The sequence below is a fragment of the Dipteris shenzhenensis genome, chromosome 23 (genome assembly GCF_047967505.1).
Source record: "Dipteris shenzhenensis isolate YYH24624 ecotype China chromosome 23, Dip_SZ_1.0, whole genome shotgun sequence".
In the NCBI taxonomy this organism is placed as follows: domain Eukaryota; kingdom Viridiplantae; phylum Streptophyta; class Polypodiopsida; order Gleicheniales; family Dipteridaceae; genus Dipteris; species Dipteris shenzhenensis.
In genome coordinates, this window is record NC_141618.1 from 37032806 (window position 1) to 37057292 (window position 24487).

Genomic DNA, 24487 nt, shown 5'->3' on the forward strand with positions numbered 1-24487 from the left:
CCCCCGAGGATATTTGATGCAGGCAACATCTTCTGGAGTAACCATATCACAATTCAAATATACATAGGCTTCGAATAATGAGAAACTATGATTCTCAAAACAAACCATATCCAAATATTGAGATAAATTAATGCTAGAACTAACCTCATTAAGACCAAGACACTTGTATCCAACCTCCATACTTTGCTTGCAGATTCAAGATTGAAAGACAAGTCCCTACTTTTGACATCTCAACACCCTCATACAACTATGTTGATTGCAACTCACATATTAACCTCAGACTCAAACATCACATGTACATGTAATGTAGTACCTCTAAAAATAAAATCCATCATGTCCACCATACCCTCGTCATCATTTGACACATCCAGAAGACTATCCTCCTGCTCAAAGTGTGAAAGTTTATGCGTAACCTCGTCACTCATGATCCTATCTCAAGGTTTCGTGTAAATATAAGATCTTATCTCAAGATTTCGTATCATGTACACATGCAAAATTAATCACACAAACTCAAGTAGCATTGACTTACCAATGATCCATCACCACGTGATACTGATGCGAGCTCCTCCCCATACATCCGCAAGTGACGCATGACAATATAATGTTGATGTTGTACTTTCGTGAATAAACGACCCGTACCTTATAGTATTTGTATACTTTATAAATGCTAGCTATTTCATGTCTTTTTAAATTGTGAAATAGAAAAGAAATATCTTTTGATATTATTGGTATAAAATGTTGACTATTTCATATCTTTTTAGATTGTGAAATAGGAAAGAGAGGTAGCTTTTGATATTATTAGTTTTTGACATATTTAAGAATGAGAGTTTTTAAAATTCTCTAGAATATTTTATCAAAATTTTAAAGAAAAATTATAATAAAAGTTAAAATTATTCAATGGTTTGAAACTTTTAAAAATAATATATAAAAACTTTTACCAATATATTATAATACTATATACTATAACTTTGATAAAAACATCCCTAATAGCTATGATTGCAATGAATTATTATTTAAAAAAAGTTACTTTAGTAGTTTATCCTCCTAATTATAGTGAGAATTTCGATATGGACCATGCATGGCTTTCCAAGAAATGGAGAGTGCTAAAGTACGTGCTTGTACATCGAAGCAAGCCTACTTATAGTTTTATGCTTTGTGATGTGATCTATGCATGCCTAATCATGACCTTTTTATCCTTGCATATAGGACTTGATATAAGTGGGTACCATGCTTATCTTGAAGGCTCTAAATTATGAACAACTCTCAAGAAAATTTCTATGATTCTTTAAGGCAGCATCATTAAGAAATTATAGCATAATGCCACAAAGTGTGGAGCAAGTCCGTGTATAATCATGATGAGAAGAATTTAAAAATTTTTATAATTTTAAGTTATCTATTCACTCATATAAATGATAAATTTAATGCATGTAGCAGCACCTCTCACGTTATTGTCATATCAAGAGCATCAAAGACTCATATACACTCTAAACTCAGATGGTTGGAAGAGGGGGACAGACAGTCTACCTTTTTTTTTAAGTAGTTAAAGAAAAGAGACAAAGGGAGTCCATTACCATGATCAAGGATGATGAGGACAGACTGGTCACTAGAGACGGAGTGTTGTAAATCATATGTCTAAGATATCGGACTCAAGACCTGTCAAACTTGTCAACTTTGAAACCAGTTTGAATACCTTCTTGTCTGATATGCCTTGCAAAGTGAAGGACTTTGAAGCGGATTTGCTATAGAGGACATTCTCTAAAGGAGAGGTAAAATCTACAGTTAGGTAACTAGCCGAGAAAGCTCCTAGCCCAGATGGAATTCCTACTAAATTCTTCCAAGTGTATTGAGACACCTGCAAAAATTAGATGGTTAAGTTGATTAATTGGTGCAAAATTAAGTACAAGATGCCAAGTGAGGCAGACACAAGTGTGATAAAACTGATATCCAAGGGCCACAATAGACTAACTCCAAGGCAATGGAGACCACTTTCAATACTGAGCACGGTCTACAAACAAAGTTAGAGCTAAGATTCTAGCTAACAGGATCATGTTCCTTTGTTACTGGCAGGAACATTCATGAACCAATTTTGAATGCTATGCTAGCTGTGGATTATGCCTTGCAAGTAATGAAAAATTAGTCATGCTCAATCTAGATCTAGAGAAGGCTTATAATCGAGTGAGATGGGATTTTGTCCTGGGCTGTTTGGATGCATTGGGATTTGGGAGAGGATTTTGCAGGCTAGGAAACATGTTGTTTACGAATGCATGGGCGACGGTTTCAATAAAGGCTACCACTATCAAAAGTTTGAACTGAGAAGATCAATACAGCAAGACTGCCCAGTGGCTCCATTGATGTTCTCCATAGTCACTGAACCTTTGCTAGTGCAAATTGATAGGCACCTCAATAATGGGAGTTTAAAGGACACCCTATTCTGCTCGCATTGTTTTGCAGATGACAACACTAAGTTTTTGGTTGGAACATAGAATAATATAAGGGTTCTTGGATATAGTTAATAAGTCTGTTGCGTTGTCCGACTCAAAAGTCAATAAGGACAAAACTACAGCTCTTTGGCTTGGATGGGATGAGAAACCTGGATGAACAACTAAGTTTGAGTTCAAGTGAGTCCCGAAGGGACAAGTGATAAGATAGCTGGGCTATCCAATCGAGGTTCGAGTATCTTAAAAAGACAAGTTTGATGTAGCCACATCCTAGGGTAGCTACTTTAATTCTTTCCTATACCATACCTTAGCCTCTAATATGCGCTCATGACACCATATCTCAACACCTTCGCTAGGGCAGTCTTTCGCGTACGTACCAAGACAATGAATGAAATAGATACAGTGACAGAGTTTGGACCTCCAAATAAGATGGGCCGGGAAGACCCTTTCCCTAGATGCTAGAATTACCATTGCTAAGCATATGCTTGAGTCAACCTTGGTATATGTTCTTTTTCAAGATGAATATAGAAATAGTAGACATAGCTACTAGAACTACCATTGCTAAGCATATGCTTGAGTCAACCTTGGTATATGTTCTTTTTGTTGTTCCATTTTCCAAGACTAATCTAAAAATAGTAGATAGGCTTATTTCAAAGTTCATATGGGAGGGGAGATAGCACTCAATGAGGTGGGAGCTAATGACAGCACCAAAGGAGAATGACAGATCGGGACTGGTCTCTATGAAGGAAAAGAATGATACATTGTGCAACAAATGGCTACTCTAGCTAGGTAGTATCCAATCGTGGGGCTGTAATTTCATTTGCTTGAATGCTCCAAAAATCTGGAAAGGTAAATCGAAGGGATGCTCGTGGGGAGGTTTAAGATCACTTCATGGTCATTGGTGATGCTTCCCTCGGGAGGTCAATATGGCTTTCAAACTGGCCATTAATTAGTGCCCAGCTCTTCTTAAGAGTCACCCACACTTGGCAGCTAGAATGTTTAAGAAAGGCCTTCAGACCATCTTCCAAAATTGGGATTCTGGTGGACTAAAGTGGTTGGATGTTCAGAGCATTGTGCAGAGGTATGGGTTAATGGCACGTGAAGGTGATGTAAGGGCCCTCCTATTGGCTAGAATTAAGGAGGATTGGCCAACTAGCTAGTTTTACCAAGAAGAATCAGGGTTCAGAGGGTTTTTTTGGAGCTAAGGGAAACCCTTCTCTAAACTAAACCTAAAGGACTTTAAGGAGACTACTTCCATTGAGGCTCCTCTGGCTGCAAGTAGACAAAGGAGGTTCCATGCTCCAAATGACAGGCTGCTAGTGTGGGCTACACGACTCAAAAGGGTGTGGAAGGCCACACCGTCTTACAAACTGAACTTTCTCCTTTGGAGAGTGATTGTTGGCAAAATTCCTGTGAGAGCAAGGATTGCAAAATGGAATCCTAATATTGGCCCAACTTGCCTTTTCTGTAGCATAGCGAAGGAGACTCATATGCATTTATATAGGGATTGCTTCTTTTCTAGAGATGTGTGGAAGTAGATCAATCTCAGCATGGCAAGAGCTCATCTTCACTTAAAATCACATTGGAAAATGGCCCTTTTAGGGGATAGGGCAGTCTAACTGAACCCATGTATGAATTTTGGCAGCTGGTCAGAGGACATGTGATACTTCATGTTTGGAGACAGAGAAATAACCTTGCTTTTCATAGACCTCATTTAGGGAGAATGGTGACCGCAACTATTATAGAGGATCCTAAAAAAGCAATACAGTTTTTTGAGGGGGGGAAATGAGAGCTTTAGAGTGTTAGGAAAGATCTGGAACTGACGGAGGCTGTCTGACCTTTTGTATATTTCCCCTTTTTTACCTTAATACAATTTTGATCTTTACCCAAAATAAAAAACGATAACTTTAATATAGTTTCAGTTTCAAGAACCATAGTTTCACTCATATAAACGATAAATTTAATATAGTTTCAGTTTCAAGAACCATACAACAATAACTTTACTAGTCTCAAAACTAACGATCTTTCATGGCTAAAAGCATTATTTACGAAACTCTATTTTTTTCCCCTCCATGGTCAAAGCAAGGGCTAAGCTGGCAATTGTCATGGATGAGAGCAATGTTCTACACCAAATTCGAGCTTTAACCTGCTAGGAAAACGCTTGAATGCTTAGATCTTTGAGAGTGAAGTGAAAAAGGTTACCAAGAAGAGGGACAGACATAAGATCACCTGAGAAATTGCACCCAAGTTGTAGTGTCGTATCCGTAGGGCTGATTCTTAATTCCATTGAGGCATTTGGTCTAGACGAAGCCTTGAAACTCAACAATGACTTCTCAGCATCTTGACAGTTGGTTGCATCGTGTACATGTTTGAAAGCTTCAAGCTTATGGAAACGAGTACTTAGGCAAAAGACACGCTTGCATCGTGTACATGTTTGAAAGCTTCAAAGTTATGGAAACGAGCTGTACTTAGGCAAAAGACACGCTTATTCTTAAACTCGGAAATCAAAATGAAACCATGACAGAGGAGTACAGGAGTACCTTTGTTCTCAGCATATCATTTTCTTGAATAAGCAGACATTCCTGAAGAAAATGTGCCGGACAGTCACCATCAAACGGCAAAGTAGTCATGCAATCACGCGTAGCACAGTTGTTTGTAATCAATCAGAATGACCCACCCTTTTCCGAAGCCCTTGACGTTGTTCCAGCAGCAATTGAGTCTGCAAAGAAGTTTAACATGAATGATAACCACATTCTAGATGGACTCAGAGAAGCTGTAAGAATTTTCTAGAGCTGCACTTAGGAACAGCCAATTCTGAGAGCCGTTCAGGCTGCAGCTATTACCTTTGTGGCCCGGACGCGGTTTAATCCTGTTTCCAAATGGTTTACTAGCTTTTGTAAGTCCTCGACTGGCAATCCTGCGAGATTTTCGCCCATCAAGTGCCTACACATTGTTCAAGCAAAAGGTGTGGCAAGTACTTTTTCAGTGCCTAACCTACTTGGAATTTATACGTCAGCCAATAAAACAAGTAAATCAATAATGATGTCAAAAGCTTCGCTCCTCGGCTACACCTTTCTGCATTTTGCAGGAACGCCAATTCCTCCTTCGTTTTGGCAACCTCATGTCTCAAGTCCTGCAGTACCAGGAATCAAGAGACGATTAATTCACCCTAGATTGCCCATCAAGCACGCAATTCATCCTAGATGAAGACCCCTCCTTAAACGTTTGGATGACGTGAACAACCGAGGTCGTGAAAACAATGCCCAAGGAACATGGATATAATCTTTCAATAATGGAGAAACAATATCTCAAGTGATGCTATGCTTCTCGCTTTCTATCATCATGTTCTTTAGCTATTTATAAAAGGCCTAAGTGTAAAACGTGGGTGTTTTGGCCTCAACGTAAGAGGGACCAAGAGATTCTACCTTCCCCACATATGAGATGGAGATGTGCAGGCAAAGACTGTTGTTGGTTAGCCCCACATGCAATGTTTTGGTTAGCCAGATCCTTTCATTCTCCTCTCCTCTAGGCCCTTTTCAGAGTGGCTAGCTACAAACTATGATGTTTTGGCCATATTTCTCCGTGCGCCATCTCTGCATCTTGTTAACATAGCTTTGAAATGCCTCATGAAAAAGAAAGAGAGAGAATGAAATTGACCAAAGTCAATTAGGAACTTATCATCGAATTGATTTAATAAATGTTTGGCCTAATGGTGTGCATGGGTTTTTAAAAAGTACAAGGACAAGATTGAAAGGGGGTCTCTGCACATGTGGATTGAACCAATGATCCAACATGAACGAGTTTCCTGCACATGTGGATTGAACCAATGACCCCACCTAAATGAGGGAGTACCATAAAAGGCATAGAGTATATGCAAGGCCTAGAGCACATGCATACTACCAAACATGGGCTAGTCTTGGGGAGAAGGCTAGAGCTTCAAAGGAGTGGGATCTCAAGGCAAAAAAGAGAAGAAAAGAAGTTGATTTTTCCCCACACTCCAGACACTCTTCCAGCATAAGGAAGTGAGATTATGGCAAGCCTAGTTCCTCTTGCCTCTATAAAGCATGAGCCTAGCAACTTTCTTCTCTACCTCTTGAGCTCGGCAAAGATTAAGAGAGACCCCTTGGGATCCCAAGGAGGATCCAAGGCTATGAAAAAATGAATTACAGCTCCAATGGAAAGAATAGAGGTGTTAGAGTATTCTTTGGAGACCCTATGCAGAGGAGATCTTTTTAAGTAGAAGAATATTATTGCTTTATATTAAAATCAACATGTTTTTACAATGATTGTTCCATCCCATAAAAAGGATTAACATGTTGGAAAGTAGCTTCAATTCTTGGTGAATAGACTAAGGAATTTATCATGCCAAATAGGATAGTTGCTTGGTAGTTGCGAGGCTGATGCCTAGGCAAGGATCATAAGCGAGAGGAGACCAAAGTAAATTAGTGGGTTGTACACTAACTTTCCCAAATATTGTGTAATGTTTCCTCTCCACATCATTTCCCCTTTCATTGATCAAGATTTTGACATTGTACTCTAATGTTTGGAATGGAGAAGGTTTGTAAAAAAACTTCCAATTGCAAGGCGATGTGTTCACACTTTATTTTCATGTTATTTTATGTGAACAAAATTTCCTGATGGGAGCTCCACCCCGAAGCTAGAAGTGCCTCTTTGTGATAATAAGCATTTTAGTAGAAAGCATCAACTCTCTTGTTATGGTGATGTAGTAGCTTATACTAAAAGAGAGTTCATGGAGTACTAGATGCACTTAGAGATAATGCAATAATATATTGGGTATAAATTAAGATTTTGTTTTCTTCATTGGATGAAGGGTTCCTCTTGAGAGAACAAGTTTTGAGAGATGGATTAGAAAAGCATAAGGGACCTCTCGATAAAGGTCATTGCATGAGAGAGGATTGCATGGGATTAAATTCAAGAGAGAGAGAGAATCGGGTACTTCATCAACGAGATCGCATCAAAAAATGATTTTGAAGTCTTGGCTAACCCATACCTTTTTATGGTTTGAGTATACTTAAAGCATGTTGTATAAGTGTTGTTATGGATAAATTTAACCAAGGTAAAAGGGATAAATATGTGTGTGCACTTGTATGTGTGGCAATAGTATAATACAATATCGTGTGCATAGGGCCCAGGGTTGAGGTGGCAGGGCATGACCATGTGCTACCCTTCCACATAAGAGGACCCATAAGGTGTGTTATACATAATCCATGGTAGTAGTATTGTAAAATGTTAAGGTGGCATGGTTCCACCATGTGCCACCCCTCCACTAGGCATAGTCCCATGCCTGCATTTAGTGAGACATGGCCCAAGGACCATGGGAGAAGTAATATAAAAAATGTGGAGATGGATGGATTATTCCCTCCATGTAGGATAGGCCCATGTGAAGGGGGTGTAGATAGTGCAAGAGTGCAAGTTAAATAATGGAAAAAGTAGGATGAGGTGGCAAGACTCCTTGTGCCAACCCTCCACTTGTTCTTCTAGATGTTTGAACGTATTATAAAATTGGGGAGAGACCAAGGGAGTATCTTAGACTTGGGATATGGGGTTTGATTTATGTGAAAAAATGAGGCAAAGGATTGCCGCACACAATTGAGAGTGCGTACCCACCTAGCCCACATGGGAGATTCCTCTACTGACACCATGCATGTAGGAGGATGCATTTATTGGGAGAGACCCCCTCTCTTGGCTATAAAAAGAGGGGACTATTCCTTGATGAAACACACTCATTCTTGTAAAGCCACCTAGCTAGTACCTTGATTTCCCTCCATCCTTCCTTTCAAATAAAGCATGACTCTCTTCCCTTGATGTCTCTATCTCTACATTCCACCTCCCATCATGTACATGCTCCTCTTCCCCCTCTCCCTTCCCCCTTGTGCCATAGTCTCCCTCTTCATTCCCGCCCCTCTTAATTCCTTTTCCCCACCCATGTTAATGCTTCTCCCCTCACGTTCCCTTTTCGTCTATGGCCCTCGAGCGTCGCCATGCCTAGTGTCAAGCCTCATGCTTTGATTTCTTTTCTAGTTAATAGAATTGGTGTGGCTGCTGGGATTTGAAGTCTCCATGGCTAGTGACATACAATCCGTCTGTCGACATTTATCATTCCTACGACTGAGTGCGGTTCTGTAGCATCTACTGTGCACGGTTTTCTGTTTCTGCACTTCCAATCGGTGACATCTGCTCATGGTTCTCCATCTTCTTATGTGTCTTTTGGTCGCAGGCACATTCGCATGTCTTCTAGTCGCGGCCTCTGTGCACTGTGCCGTGTATCTTCTGGTCGTGGCCTCTGTGCGTTTCTTGTGTGCACCGCGCGCCTTCTGGTCACGACCCATAGTCTCTGCGCGTTTTCAAAAAATTCTATAACAAACTTCGTGGCCACCTACACTCTTACTCTCCTTCTCCTCTCCTCTCCTCTCCTCTTATTAAGGAGTGGGAATTCAACCCAAGACTCCCCATTCACAAAAGGAAGACTTACCAATGGTCAAACGAATAGGAAATGATGAAAATGTAATGATATTACTTATATGTTGAAATCAACTCTCTAACCCTAGGGAGTTTTCTCTTGCTGTAAAAAGCAAAAGTACTTCACTTTATGTGCTCTATTCATATCTGATACTAGATTGCAGATTTTGAATTTTTTCAAGTATGCATGCCACACAAGCAGGGTGGATATTTATGTCACTTCTCGATGGGTTCAAGGATTTGGTGCTTGGTCTTCCGCTCAATACGGCTACCAATGGGCGAGATCTCTTTCTTGATCTTCATTTTGATCTTCAACAACTAATTTTACATGGCATTGCTTGAGGAGACAATGGGTGGGATGATATACCGTGGATGGTTCAAGATGAAAAACTAGTGATACACTGGAAGGACTTTGATTCCAATTCTACTCATTGTGCGGTGATCGAGCTACTTGCTACATCGGAGGTAATTAAAAGGGTGGCATTCTTCCAAGGGTGGGATGATCCACAAGCTAATTGGGGTGAGATTTGGCGCATCTGCTTCTCAATTCCTGTGGATAAGCTTATCTTGGACGACTTCTTCTCGACGTCACTACAAAGGTTTCTAGGGCTCGGCTATGGTTAGTGACGTTTTGACCAAGGAATCCCTTTGTACCTAATCAACCCTTTGCGTCTTCACGACACTTTTGAGTACATTTCTTGCGCAATGTCGACTAGCAACCTTAATCTGGAGGCATCTGCTAAGTTAGACAACTCTAATTACGGTACATGGAAATACCGAATGGAGACCATTCTTGTGCTTCAGGACAAATGGAAGTATGTCGATGGGTCTACACTTAAACCATTGGCCGATCCAGCCACCAATAGCTCTACTCCATCATTGTCATAGCACCAGCAACGGAATCTACATCGAGATCTACATCTACACAAATAGTTTCCGCACCAGTAGCAGATCGTGCCATTGCCCGAGCTCAAGCAGAATGGGATAAGAAAGATAAGTATGCCTATCACCTGATCAAGCAAAATTGCAAGATGTCATGCTAGGATAACTCAACACAGTTAAGACATCAAAAGAAGCATGGGATATGTTCGCCGCTCTTACGAGTCCAAGAACACATCCAAGATTCTCCCCATGAGAAACCAAATCAACCGGAGTTTCCGCAACAGCAGTGAAATCGGTCATGCTTATGTACTCCGCATCAAAGACTACAACAATCAACTTGCAGCAACAGGAGAGACTATGAATCCCACAGAATTGGTTCAAGTAATCCTGAATGGACTAGGAGAAGGATATGAGAATCTAGTCTAGAGTATTGCCATCCAACGGCAAATTCCAACACTAGAAGAACTTCACTCAGTTCTACTTGGTGAAGAACTCAGGACTCAGGCCATTCAAGCACGTAAAGGTCATTCTAATGATCAGACATTCACAGCTTTAGATAGAAGCAGAGGCAAAGTGTGACGCTCCAATTTTGTATATGAAATATTTGGAAATATATATCACAGATAGTGTTTAAAAAGGATGGTTTTGATGTTTTGAAGGTTTTGGGAAAGTTTTGTGTTGGTCGAAAAATTTTGGTTTTTGTCCATTATGGTGTCAGCTGGATTTTGCAGCTTGATTTTGAGTTGGTTAAAGAAATAATTTGAAGAAACTCTATATGAGAAAGTTTTAGACCTTGTTGAGTAGAAAAACTTTGTCCAGTGAAAAATTTATGGTTCACTCGTTTGCATGCTTGTATGGAGGTCAGAAGTTGCTAACAAAGTGGTTTTGAGCTAAAAGTGCATCTAGATTTCCGTGTCGAGTTGCAGGCATTAGACGGAGGTCGAGATGGAAGAGTTAGCCATGAAAGGTCAAATGCAAAGGGAAAGAAGAGGGTCCGATCTTCGAGATGAGCTATTGAGCTTGTCCATTGGATCTACGAGGCAGGCATGGTGATACTCCGAACAGGGCCGTTTTCATGCATGTTTGCTATTAAAAGCGCACGCTAAAAGAAGGTGAAAAGCACACGCACGCTTTTCAAGAAAAGCTATTTTTGGCCGAATTTGGGGACTTTTGGCCGTCTTTTTTTTTGGAGTCGTGAAAGGCTATAAAAGAAGAGGAGATCGTGAGAAGGAGAACACACAATCCAACGCACGCATATCGAGGCTGAGCGAAAGAGAAGAGAAGGCATACATCTCGAGGTTGCTCGAGCAAAGATAAGGCACGCATATCGAGGCACTACGAAAGCGACAATTTAGTGCACGCGAATCAAGGCAGTGTAAAGAAGAAGATAAGATCAAGATATTTTGAGAGTGAGAGTGAGAGTGTGATTGAGATTTGATCATTTGATCATCTGATTTGAACATCTTCATGCGAGTGAGAGTGAGAGTGAGAGTGAGATAGCTCAGGGGTGGACGGGTGGTATCGAGCTCCTTCACGGAGTGATTCTTCTCCAAAATTATTGTAAAGACTCATCAGTTTGATTCATACTGCAATCTCTCTTCTTGTTCATTCGTGATTATTGTCTTGCTACAATTTTGATCGTGATTGTGAAAGAACGGTACATGACACAAAGGCACAAACAGAGGTAGATCATACCAGAAAAGTGATCATCATCAACATCAACATCAGCATCAACATCATCCTCAGCAAAATCAGAATCAGCAAAGAGGAAATCATTCCAATCGAGGAAGATTCCAAGGATAAGGGAATGCATCCACCAATGTGTCAAACATTCAGTGCAACTATTGTCACAAGTTTGGACACTATGAAAGAGATTGCCATAAGAAGTAGTACGTCCAAGGCGGTCAATCCAACAGTAATCGAGGGAATTCCAGAGGAAAAGGAAATCATCGTGGTGGACATTCTAGTCATAGTCATTTTGCAAATGAACATGGAAATATGTTTCTTGCAAGTGAGAAATCGCATCAGACTGATACAATGCACCTAAACATTGATTTCAATCCCAAAGAGGATTACAGTTATCAAGTCGATCAAGTGAAACAGGATCCCTTGTACATCGACAGCGGTGCATCATCTTATATGACAAATCATCAAGAATGGTTCACAGAGATGAAACCATTAGAAGGTCAGAAGAATGTCATCTACACAGCAGACAATACACCGAATCTAGTTCAAGGGACAGGTGTTATCCCTATGAACACTTTCACTGGTACAAAAGGATTAGTCAAAGATGTGCTCTATGTTCCAAAGCTCAGCAAGAACCTTTTGTCAGTAGGTCAAATGACGAAACACAACTACAAAGTCATCTTCGATGGTGATGAATGCATTATTAGAGACAAATCCAAAAGATGTAAGCTAGTAGCAAAAGGTGTCAAGGAAGGACGTTTATACAGAATGCTAGCACAGTACTAGATAAGCATGCCATGTCAACTCAAATGCAATAGATGCCACTATCTGCAAGATGGCACAAGAGGTATGGTCATGTCAATTTCAAGTACTTGTTAGATCTCAAGAATCAGAATATGGCAATTGGGATTCCAAAGCTCCAGTTTCTTGAAAAAGTTTGTGAAGCATGCTGCTTCGGCAAACAAAAGCGAACCAACTTTGTCAGAAGTACCTCTCGTGCACGACGTATTCTTGATTTGATACATACAGATGTATGGGGTTATGCCCAGACCCGCAGCATCAATGGTTCACTTTATTACTTGACCTTCATCGACGACTATAGCAGATATTGTTGGGTCTACTTTTTGAAAGAGAAATCTGAAGTGTTTTCCAGATTTCAAGAATTAAAAGCCATGGTAGAAAACCAGATAGGCAAAAAGATTAAGGTCATGAGATCAGACAGAGGAGGTGAATACATGTCTTCAGCATTCATGAACTTTTGCAAAAATCATTGCATATGAAGACAATTCACATGTGCAGATACTCCTCAGCAGAATGCACTAGCTGAGAGGAAGAATGGGACTTTAGCAGACAGTGCTAGAGCAATGCTTAGTGAAAAGCATCCTTCGAATCAGTATTGGGTAGAAGCAATAGCTACAGCTAACTATTTGCTTAATCGGCTTCCTACCAAACCGATACAAGGTATGACTCCTTATGAAGCATTCACTGGACACAAGCCACGCATTGGGCATCTCCGCATATTTGGTTGCATAGCATATGCCCACATGATGATCATCGCAGGAAATTGGATGCAAAGTCACGCAAATGCATCATGGTTGGCTACAGTGAAGAAAGCAAAGCATACAAATTGTATGATCCTATCAACTGCAAAGTTATTATCTCCAGAGATGTAATCTTTGATGAGGAATCTGAATGGAAAACCTCACCTACACAGGAGAAAGAAGCATCGACTTCACAGTCATCTACAGAACAGGCTGATGAAGAAGAGCAAGAATTTCCAGCAACACCCCAAGCAGTGCCATAGTAGCTCAGACGGTCTACTAGGGAAAGCAGACCACTAGCCAGATTGACATATGCTCAGAAAGGCAAAGCAATTTAGGTGAAAACCACCAAATATGCTCTTATGACTACCATCATGGCTATAGAAGAGCCAATGTACTTCAAAGACGCAATAGACAAGCCAGAATGGCAAACTGCTATGAATGAAGAAATGGATGCTTTGTATAAGAATAATACTTGGGAATTTTGCGACCTTCCACCAGGAAAGAAGGCCATAGCAAACAAATGGGTATACAAAGTGAAGTACAATCTAGATGGCACAATATTCAGAGATACAAAGCTAGATTAGTTGCAAAAGGATTTGCACAACAATATGGCCAAGACTATGATGAGACTTATGCTCTAGTAGCAAAGATGGATTCCACACGGTTCTTAATATCACTAGCAACACTCAGCAAATGGAATGTGTATTAGCTCGATGTTAAGAATGCATTTCTCAATGGTTATCTAGATGAGGAAGTCTACATGCAACAACCAGCCGGTTATGTTGAACCAAGAAAGGAGAAAAAGGTTCGCCATCTCAAAAAAAGTCTCTACGGCTTAAAGCAAGCACCCAGAAGTTGGTACAGTAGAATTGACAAGTATTTTGCTGATCTAGGATACATGAAATCCAATGCAGATCATACTCTCTACTACAAAGTTCAAGGGGAAGACATTACTATTGCACTTTTGTATGTAGATGATCTAATTGTGATAGGAAGCAAGGATAGCTTCATCAAAAAACTAAAACAAGACTTATCTGCAGAGTTCGACATGAAAGATCTTGGACTTATGCACTATTGTCTTGGAATTGAGTTCTAGAGAGATTCAGATAGCACATTCATGAGTTAGCTCAAGTATGTTGACAGTCTCCTGAAGAAGTTTCATACGGCAGATTGCAAGATTGTAGCCACTCCCATGGAATAGAGTTTGAAACTTACTAAAGATTCAAAAAAGCCTACAGTGAATGATAGATACTACAGGCAACTCATCGGATCTCTTATATATCTGACAATCACATGGCCAGATATTTGTTATGCAGTAAGTGTGAAGATAGTGGGAGAGAGGGAAGGAGTCTCACTTGAGGCTTTCTCACAAGCACAATGGGGGAATACACACACAGGTGGAGGCTGAAAATAGTTTTCCTCTTCTTAGTTGTGAAAGCAAAAAAGAACTCTAGTATAAAGAAATAGAAGAACCCTATATGTGGGTCTCAAACCAAACTCAACTAACTAAGGTGGCATACTAACTGAGCCACGAACTAGTGTAGATAAGGATAGCTGTCATCCAACTATCATTCGTGGGCGGTGTACCAACCACATCTGTAGCTAACAAGTCGGTGACATAAATGCACAACGGTCACCCTGGCATATCATGAGTGGAGCTCGATATCTCAACACTCCCCCTCGAGCTCAATCCCCATTCCTGCACACCAAGCAGGTCTCTGAACTTGCGCAGCTTCTTTGCACCCAATGCCTTCGTGAATATGTCAGCTACCTGATCCTCTGTGCTGACATAAACTAGATCAATAAGACCTAGTAAAATCTTCTCCCGCACATAGTGCTAATGCACCTCAATGTGCTTTGTTCTAGCATGATATACTGGGTTATTTGCCAAGTGTATACTGCTCATGTTGTCACAATAAATGACAACTCGCCCATCTGTAGACTGATGCATATCATAGAGTAGCTTATGCAACCAAGCTACCTCACATGCAACCATTGTTGCACCCCTGTACTCAGCCTTTGTGCTTGACAAGGCAACTGTAGGCTGTTTCTTGCTGCTCTAAGTGACTACAGCACTCCCAAAAGAGAACACATATCCATTGGTAGATCGTCTATCAGAAATACTACCAGCCCAATCAACATCAGTGTATCCATGCAACTGTATCTGAACCCCAGCCTCATAAAATAGTCCATACTGCAATGTGGACTTCACATACCTGAGTATGCGTCTAGCCGCATCCAAATGCGATTTCCTTGGAGCCTGCATAAACTGACTTACCAACCCAACAGCATAGCTCAAATCTGGCCTGGTAATAGTCATGTAAATCAAACTTCCTACTATGTGTCTATACATAGTAGGGTCTTCTAGAAGCTCACCTGCATCTGCGCTCAGCTTCACATTCTCCTCCAAAGGAACTAAAATAGGCTTATAGCCTGTCATCCCATATTTGGACAGCATGTCCAGTCCATACTACCTCTGCAAGAGCTGTATCCCACTTGGTGATCTAATCACCTCAATGTCCAAGAAATAACGCAGCTCTCCCAAATCCTTCATCTCAAACTTCTGCTTCAATAGCATTTTCACAAGAAGGATGTCTTCATCACTATCACTTGTGATGATCAAATCATCAACATAAATGACAAGCAGCATAATACCTTTCTCTGTTTTTCTCACATAGAGTGAGAAAGCTGCCTTGGAAATCTGAAAGCCAATAGTAACAAGATACTGTCCTATCTTGTCAGAACATGCTCTAGGTGCTTGCTTCAAGCCATACAAGGCTTTCTTCAACCTGCAAACAAACTCAAGATGAACAGCATGCACGTAACCTAGTGGCTGCTCCATATAGACCTCTTCTTGCAAATCACCATGCAAGAAGGCCATGCAAGAAGGCATTGTTTACATCCATCTGATGTAAAGACCATCCCTTTGATACAGCCATAGCAATGACTTCTCTTACAGTCGCCATCCTTGCAACTGGACTAAATGTTTCTTCATAATCAATGCCATATGTCTGTGCATATCCCTTGACAACTAATCTTGCCTTGTATCTGTTCACAGAACCATCTACATTGTGCTTCACCTTATAAACCCATTTACAGCCAATTGCATTCTTGTCTTTAGGCAAAGGCACCAATTCCCATGTTGCATTTGCATCCAAGGCATCCATTTCTTCATCCATGGCTTTCTCTCATTTTTCTTTTCCCATGGCTTGCTCAAAAGAAATGGGTTCTGGTTCTTGTATCACTTTGACCATATAGGCATAGTGAATGGCTGTAAATCCATCATATTTCAGCCTATCCACAGGATACCTAGCTCTCGTAGACCTGCGCAAAATAGGCTCACTTCCAAGTGCTCTCAAAACATCCCTGGTCTTCCTTACTCCAGGTGTAACAACAGAAGGAATACCCAACTCATCATCAATGGTATGTTCAGAGCCACAGGATTCACCATCCACATAAGAGTGACCTGCATTCACATCAAACATGGGCTGATCTACTTCTCTTTTCCTTTTCGTGATACCTGCGTACCACTATCTGCATTGCTTTGAGGAGATTCTCCTGATCTCAATCTACCTGTCCATGGTGAACCGCTACTAGAGGACACTACAGATCCACTAATATTTTGTGATTGTTGCTGTGAATTTTGTGCAGCATTACCATTTTGTGCATCTACATCAATCATCACATTTACTGGTTTATAACAGCTGCTCATCTCATCAAAAACAACATCTCTGCTCACTGTAAACTTATGAGTAGAAGGGTTATAGCATCTATACCCTTTTTGCTGCAGAGAATAACCAATAAAGATGCACTTCTCAGCTTTTGGATCCAACTTGGATCTCAATTCATCTGGCACATGAACATAGGCAATGCAACCAAAAATTTTCAAGTGGCAAATATCTGGTTTCTTACCAGTATACATCTCCTCTGACGTCATGCCATGTATTGCTACAGTGGGAGTCCTGTTCATTATGTAAACTGCTGTAGCAACTGCTTCAGCCCAATAAAAGTCTGGCAGGTCTTTTTCATTGAGCATGGCACGAGATACCTCTTCAATATGCCTGTTTTTCCTTTCTGCAAGTCCATTTTGCTGTGGAGTATGACTGCATGAATATTGTTGCTTTATGCCATGCTCCTGCAGGAACCTTGCAAATTCATTTGAGAGGTACTCTCCCCCTCCATCTGACCTTAGGCATTTTATTTGTAAGCATGTTTCTTTTCCAACCATAGCTTTAAAAACTTTGAAGTGCCCAAACACTTCACTTTTCTTTTTCATAAAATACACCCAAACTTTTCTGCTGTAGTCATCAATAAACGTGACAAAGTAATGACAACCTCCAATAGATGCAGCTTTAGTAATCCACACAAAAGAGTGGATTAATTCCAATGGCTTCTTACTCTCTTGAACATGCTTAGGAAATGGTTTTCTTGCCTGTTTTCCAAATTGACAGACTTCACACACCTTATGCATTTCTGCAACCTTGAATTTAGGCAATCCTGCAACAATATTTTGGGCCTGCATTGATTTAAGTCGTTGTACATTAACATGACCAATGCGTTTATGCCAGATATCAATATCTACAACTACACCGGTCCCATGTGCAAACATTGCTGCACTCAATTCAGGCATGTCCACATTCAACGTAAACATCTTGCCCTTCTTCTTTTCTTTTGCTATCAAGCGACCATTATTTTTCATATCCTCAACAAAGCATCCGTGAGGATTGAATTTGACTTGCAAGCCCTGCTCAACCATTTGACCAACAGAAACCAGGTTCTTGGTGATGTTCGGGACATGAAATACATCAGACAAGTATTTCTTTTTCCTATCCTGCCTAGACAAAGGAATTTTGCCAATCTGCACAATAGGATGTGCAGTATCATCACCAGTCTCCACAAATCTTGATTTTTTCATTTTCCTTGCATCCTGCATCCATTCAGCATGACCTGTCATGTGGTTTGACGCACGTGAGTCAACATACCACACATCATTGCTTTCTTCTGCACTTGTCACAGAATTTGTCATATGCTGTACCATAAACAAATGCTCATTTCTGTCATCACCCTGTCTACTAGAGGATGCATAATTGTCTTGCTACAATTTTTCATTCATAATGTCATTCTGCTTTTTGTAGCAGTCTTTAGCCATATGCCCCATTTTACCATAGTAGTAGCATTCAACACTGCTGTTTGCATTTTGGCCTCTCTGCCATCCACCACGACCTCTTTGGCTCCCCCTGCCTCTAGAGTTACCACGTCCTCCTGCATAGGACTGGTTTTCTTGAGTTTGCTGCATATTTTGATTTCTACCACGGCCTCCAGATCGGCCTCCTCTGCCCCTTCCAGCATTTGAGTAGAAGACAGTTTCTTTTGAAGTTCCTCCTAAAGAAGATGCACCACCATTTCTCTACTCTTCAAAAATTAGAAGAGCAATCAACTCCTCAAAGTCGGAAAATTTTTCACGGATGGCAATGGAGGTCCGAAACTATGCATAATCCTTTCCTAGACCATTCAAGGTCATAGAAACTAAATCGTCATCATCCACTGGCGACCCAATGGAAGCAAGTGCATCCGTAATTTTCTTCACCTTCATGTGGTAGTCATTGATGCTCATATTTTCTCTTTGCACATTGTGCAGCTCCTGCTTGAGTTGCATTTTCCTGGCTTGCATATTTGTGCTGTACATTTTAGCCAATGTATCCCATGCCACCTTTGGCGTACTTGCATCCTGAATATGCACAATCATTGAATCTGAAATACCGATAGACAACCATGTGAAGATTGTGGGAGAGAGGGAAGGAGTCTCACTTGCGGCTTTCTCACATGCACAATGGGGGAATACACACAAAGGTGGAGGCTGAAAACAGTTTTCCTCTTCTTAGTTGTAAAAGCCAAAAGAACTCTTGTACAAAGAAAATAGAAGCACCCTATATGTGGGTCTCAAACCAAACTCAACTAACTAAGGTGGCATACTAACTGAGCCACGAACTAGTGTAGATAAGGATAGCTGTCATCCAGCTATTATTCGTGAGCGGTGTACCAACCGCATCTCCAGCTAACAAGTCAGTGACATAAATGCACAACAGTCACCCTGGCATATCGCGAGTGGAGCTCGATATCTCAACACTCCCCCTCGAGCTCAATCCCAATTCCTGCACACCAAGCAGGTCTCTGAACTTGCGCAGCTTCTCTGCGCCCAATGCTTTCGTGAATGTGTCAGCTACCTGATCCTCTGTGCTGACATAAACTAGATCAATAAGACCTAGTAAAACCTTCTCCTGCACATAGTGATAATGCACCTTAATGTGCTTTGTTCTAGCATGGAAGACTGGGATGGGAAAGACACTTTGCTGAGGGGGATGTTGTGCTATGGTTTGATAATAGATTAGACCACCAAATGGATAAAAAGTTCCTTCCACTATGGACCGGTCCATACAAAGTCATTAAGGAATGTAGCAATGGGTCTGTAGAAGTTCAGGAGCATATATGGCAAGAAGGTGATCAACAAGCATTATCTCAAGCCCTTCTTTGTGTGTGATGATCCTAGGCAAGGAAATGCTGTGCATTCCCTCCCCTGGGGGGGAATTGTTACGGATAAATTTGACCAAGGTAAAAGACATAAATATATGTGTGTGCTTGTAGGTGTGGCAATAGTATAATACAATATCATGTGCATAGGGCCCAGGGTTAAGGTGGCAAGGCATGACCATGTGCTACCCTTCCACATAAGAGGACCCATAAGGTGTGTTGTACATAATCCATGGTAGTAGTATTATAAAATGTTAAGGTCGCATGGTTCCTCCATGTGCCACCCCTCCTCCTAGGTGGTTCCATGCCTGCACTTAGTGAGACGTGGTCCAAGGACCATGGGAGAAGTAATATAAAATAGGTGGAGATGGATATTATATTAGATTATTGCCTCCATGTAGGATAGGCTCATGTGAGGGGGGTGTAGATAGTCCAAGAGTGCAAGTTAAATAATGGGAAAAGTAGGATGAGGTTGCAAGACTCCTTGTGCCAACCCTCCACTTGTCCTTCTAGATGTTTGAATGTATTATAAAATTGGGGAGAGACCAAGGGAGTATCTTAGACTTGAGATATGGGGTTTGATTTATGTGAAAAAATGAGGCAAAGGATTTTCGCACACAATTGAGAGTGCGTACCCACCTAGCCCACATGGGAGATTCCTCCACAGACACCATGCATGTGGGAGGATGCATTTATTAGGAGAGACCCCCTCTCTTGGCTATAAAAAGAGGGAACTATTCCTTGATGAAACACACTCATTCTTGTAAAGCCACCTAGCTAGTACCTTGATTTCCCTTCATCCTTCCTTTCAAATAAAGCATGACTCTCTTCCCTTGATGTCTCCATCTCTACATTCCACCTCCCATCATGTACATGCTCCTCTTCCCCCTCTCCCTTCCCCTTTGTGCCATAGTCCCCCTCTTCATTCCCACCCCTCTTAATTCCTTTTCCCCACCCATGTTAATGCTTCTCCCCTCACATTCCCTTTTCCTCTATGGCCCTCGAGCGTCGCCATGCCTAGCATGAAGCCTCATGCTTTGATTTCTTTTCTAGTTAATACTGCTAAGAAAAAATGTTAAGTAGGACATTGGATGTAGAAAGAATGTTGGGTTTAAGAAGTCATCTACATGTGCATTGCATCTCTCTCAATTCTTTCAATACATGTATAAAGGATCATTGGTTGTGAATGGGAGACCCTTATTTGAGAGGAGGCTATTTAACATAAGCCATAATGATGCATTCTAGGAACATAGACATGATGGGATATCGCAAGGTGTATGCCCTAGGCACACCTTGGGTTCTATGTGTGTGTGCTAGAGGCACAGTTAGATGCCCATAAGCACTGTTAGGTGGTGGTAGATGCCACATAGGATGATTGAGAGATTCTAGGAGCTGATTGAGGAGATGATTACGGAGCTTGGTGGCTCATGTAGAGGTGCCTACATATGGACCTCACCCTTCTTCATTCTATAAGCATTTCTCTTGTTTCGTGTTCAGCTTCATGCTTTCCTTTCACTTCTCCAACATGGTATCAGAGCACTATGATCCTCCTTGAGCCCATTTATGCCATGTCATCTTCTTCTTCTTCTTCTTATGCGATTTTCCTCTTTCCTTCCAAAATTTTGTGTGAGCTTGTTCTCTACCTACAAGCAACCATTCCTAGAGCCCTTTTAGACCAATCACCCTTGAATATGGGCGGCCTCCTGACAGCAAGCAATTAGAAATATATTCCCACATATGCCCGTGCTGATAGCTTCTTCGCTCGTCGAACTTTCACACAATTCTGCCCAATGCCTTGACTATTTGATTATTCCTTTGAGCATGAGTTGGGTGACACTACAAGCAAGCTGCTGATGAAGTTTGAGCTCATTTTGTTAAGCATTTGAGGAGAAACAGACAAAAAACCAGTCGACAATCAAGCTCCTGGCTATGGTGACGTGACGTGGCATTTTGACTTTCCTCTTCAATGGCTCTTCTCTGGTATACCAGCTTTATTTCTACCTAGAAAGCCCTCTTTTCTTTGCCTTGAAGAGTGAGATATAAGCCCTCCAAGATTAGGCCTCTGTTTTGGACAATTTTGACAGTGTTGTGAATTTGGTGCTACATTAGATGCTACTTTGGCATTTCTAATAGTTTAAAGTGTTGAATAGCATCAATACAATTGTGGCTACAACTTTCCTTTGGGTTGCTATACCTGGATTTGCCTGGAATACTTTCATTTAGCCACCTCTATGAAGCATGCAAGTTGAAGTATCATTTCCATTATGATTTTTATTATGGAATTTGGCTACAAGTCTTTGCTACACCAAATGCTTGTACTTTAAAGCTTTTCAGCTTTTTCTAGTCTTGTAAGAGAGTAGACACTGCCCATTTTTTGTTAGACCCTCTCATGGCTACCTTCTTGAATATTGATAAGTTCAATGATAAAGGCTTTCACACATGGTAGATGAAAGTTAAGTTTGCATTGATGAGGGAAAACCTCCGAGGGCTTGTCAAACCTGCTTCAACTTCTTCTTCAATAGCCTCTAATGTTGGAGAATCCTCAGCTCCTACACGCCTGGCATGAGATCCTGCTAGAGAGGAGAAAGCCTATGACATTATTGCTCTTGGCTTAGGAGATGACCATATTCATCACATTTCTCATATGGAGTCTCCTTCTGAAGCTTGGCAAAAGCTTGATATTCTTTTTGATGCTAGCTCTCACATCTCAAAATTTTCACTTAAGATTTCTTTCTTTGAATTGAATATGGCTAGTGGCACTCCCTTGGCTGCCCATGTCAATCACATGCGAAGTCTCATGACTCAACTTGCTTCTATCAACTCTCCAATCACTACAGATAATGCAATGGTAGTATTTCTCAAAAGTATGCCTGAAGATTATGATCATGTTGTCACCACATTGAAAAATCTTCCTAATCCTACTCTTGAAGGTCTTATTACTGCCCTTCAAGAAGAAGAAAGGCACAAGGAACTCCAGAGAGGCAATGACATAGCCTATGCCATAAAAACTCAAATGGGTAAGTGTCAACCTTGCAAACATTGTGGGAAGACTAATCATCTCTCAAAAGATTGCTTCAAGATGAATCCTTGCAAATATTGTGGCAAAAACAATCACCATGAAAAGTTTTGTAAGACCAAAAAGAAAGCAACTACAAAACCAAAAACTACCAATTTACTTTCAGTTGATGTGCCTCCACAAGATGAAGACTCCTATGATGATTATGCTTTTTGAACCAGCTCCACATATGCTCTAAATCTCTCTTTTATATTGAGTCAAGGTACTGTGCCTAGATAGTCCTCCAAAATGAATGGAATAAACTATTGTGTTCTTTGTAAACACCTCTGGTCACCATATGATGAAGGCCATGTGTATGTGTTTAGCTCCATGGTACCTCCTGCAGACATTGTGTGCATGTACATGTAGGGGAGATAACCATTAGAGGCCTTATGTATCCCTTTGTTTGACTTCACACCCTTGGGAACACTTGCTAGCATGATATCCTAGCCATAGATTTATCCTTGACCACCATGAGATGGCTTGAGACACTATGAGACTAGATGTATCCTTGACATAGCCCAAGGCATTCCCTTGAGGGGGGGTTTGATGGGATATCTCAAGGTGTATGCCCCAGGCACACCTTGGGTTCTATGTGTGTGTTCTAGAGGCACAGTTAGATGCCCATAAGCATTGTTAGGTGGTGGTAGATGCGACATAGGACGATTGTGAGATTCTAGGAGCTCATTGAGGAGATGATTGTGAAGCTTGGTGGCTCATGTAGAGGTGCCTACATATGGACCTCACCCTTCTTCATTCTATAAGCATTCTCTTGTTTCGTGTTCAGCTTCATGCTTTCCTTTCACTTCTCCAACAAGACAAAGAGTTATGGTTGTTTTGCATTACTCGATAATATAAGAAGGATGCTAGACATGTGGTTGCATGTACCAACAAAATGATCACAAAAGAGATAAGGGAACCTAATGAATGAAGAATAGTTATGACTTCTATTAATGGAAATAGTCTCAACACCTGTGTTTTTCTTCAAAGAATACATGAAAGAGGTCAAATATTTGACGTGCTTATTGGATTTTTGAACATGTATCTTTGCTATGGAAGATTTGTCTATGTCAGTTTAAAGAGAGGATTGTGTGCAATCGGCAGAAGTCTTATCCTTTGAGGTCATCACTAGATGATATGCCTAATTGGGAAAATGCATTGAAAATGATCAAAGGTCTTGATGGAAGTTAGAAAAACCATGAATGGGTAGCATGGACCTTGCAAGAAGATCAAGAAGCCACGATGAGCAAGGAGTGGGAACTAGAGCTACAAGGAAGCACAACATAAGACACATTCTTAGACTTTTTGTAATTAGAACCAAGATTTTTAATTAAGATCCTATTTATGTGTTTTGCATTTCATTCTACATACGTCTTCATACATCTTAACATTGTTATACCAACTTTATGTTAGCAATGATTGATTTTCCTTACAACCCTAAGCATCAGTAGTAGCACAGTGTGAGGCTAGTTGCATATGCTACATAAATGAGTGTACGAGTAATGAGCATATCACCCAAGTAGCAAGGTTAAAAGACCATCATCACTTGGACTATATTAGGCATAACTAAGAATGTTAGTAATTCTTTTTAGAATGTTATGATCATAAATTTATAGAAAAATTCATATAATTTGCTATATTTATTTGAAAATAAGGAGGTATTTTTTTAAAGGATAAATGCATATAACTTAAGAATAATAGAATAGTTTAGACCCTTTAAAATTAATACAAGGAGAAGAATTAATTTTACAATACTTTAACTAGTTAATTTAATAGAAACCATGTTGGAATATATGTACAAATCTTAGTTTTATTTCTCTTCAATAGTATTGAGTTTCACGTTCTCCATGGAAAAAATGAAAATTAAAAACATG

General features: G+C 40.6%; 1 protein-coding gene across 3 annotated transcripts in view; it reads right to left on the bottom strand.

Moving 5' to 3' along the window:
* Positions 1-4429: 4429 nt before the first annotated feature.
* The window catches only part of LOC147887329 (agamous-like MADS-box protein AGL11), a 31695-nt gene continuing 11637 nt past the window's right edge, over positions 4430-24487 (bottom strand). Inside the window, exons 3-8 of one of the 3 annotated variants that reach the window (XM_087394768.1) lie at positions 5510-5571; positions 5282-5381; positions 5116-5157; positions 4979-5020; positions 4668-4749; positions 4430-4584 (exon numbers count right to left, since the gene is read on the bottom strand). In XM_087394768.1, coding sequence (XP_087250894.1) covers positions 4580-4584; positions 4668-4749; positions 4979-5020; positions 5116-5157; positions 5282-5381; positions 5510-5571 — 333 coding nt within the window. In that variant the 3' untranslated portion in view covers positions 4430-4579. Of the gene's footprint in view, positions 4585-4667; positions 4880-4978; positions 5021-5115; positions 5158-5281; positions 5382-5509; positions 5572-24487 lie in introns of those variants that run through there. The other 2 variants (XM_087394767.1, XM_087394769.1) reach the window with 2 other exon arrangements.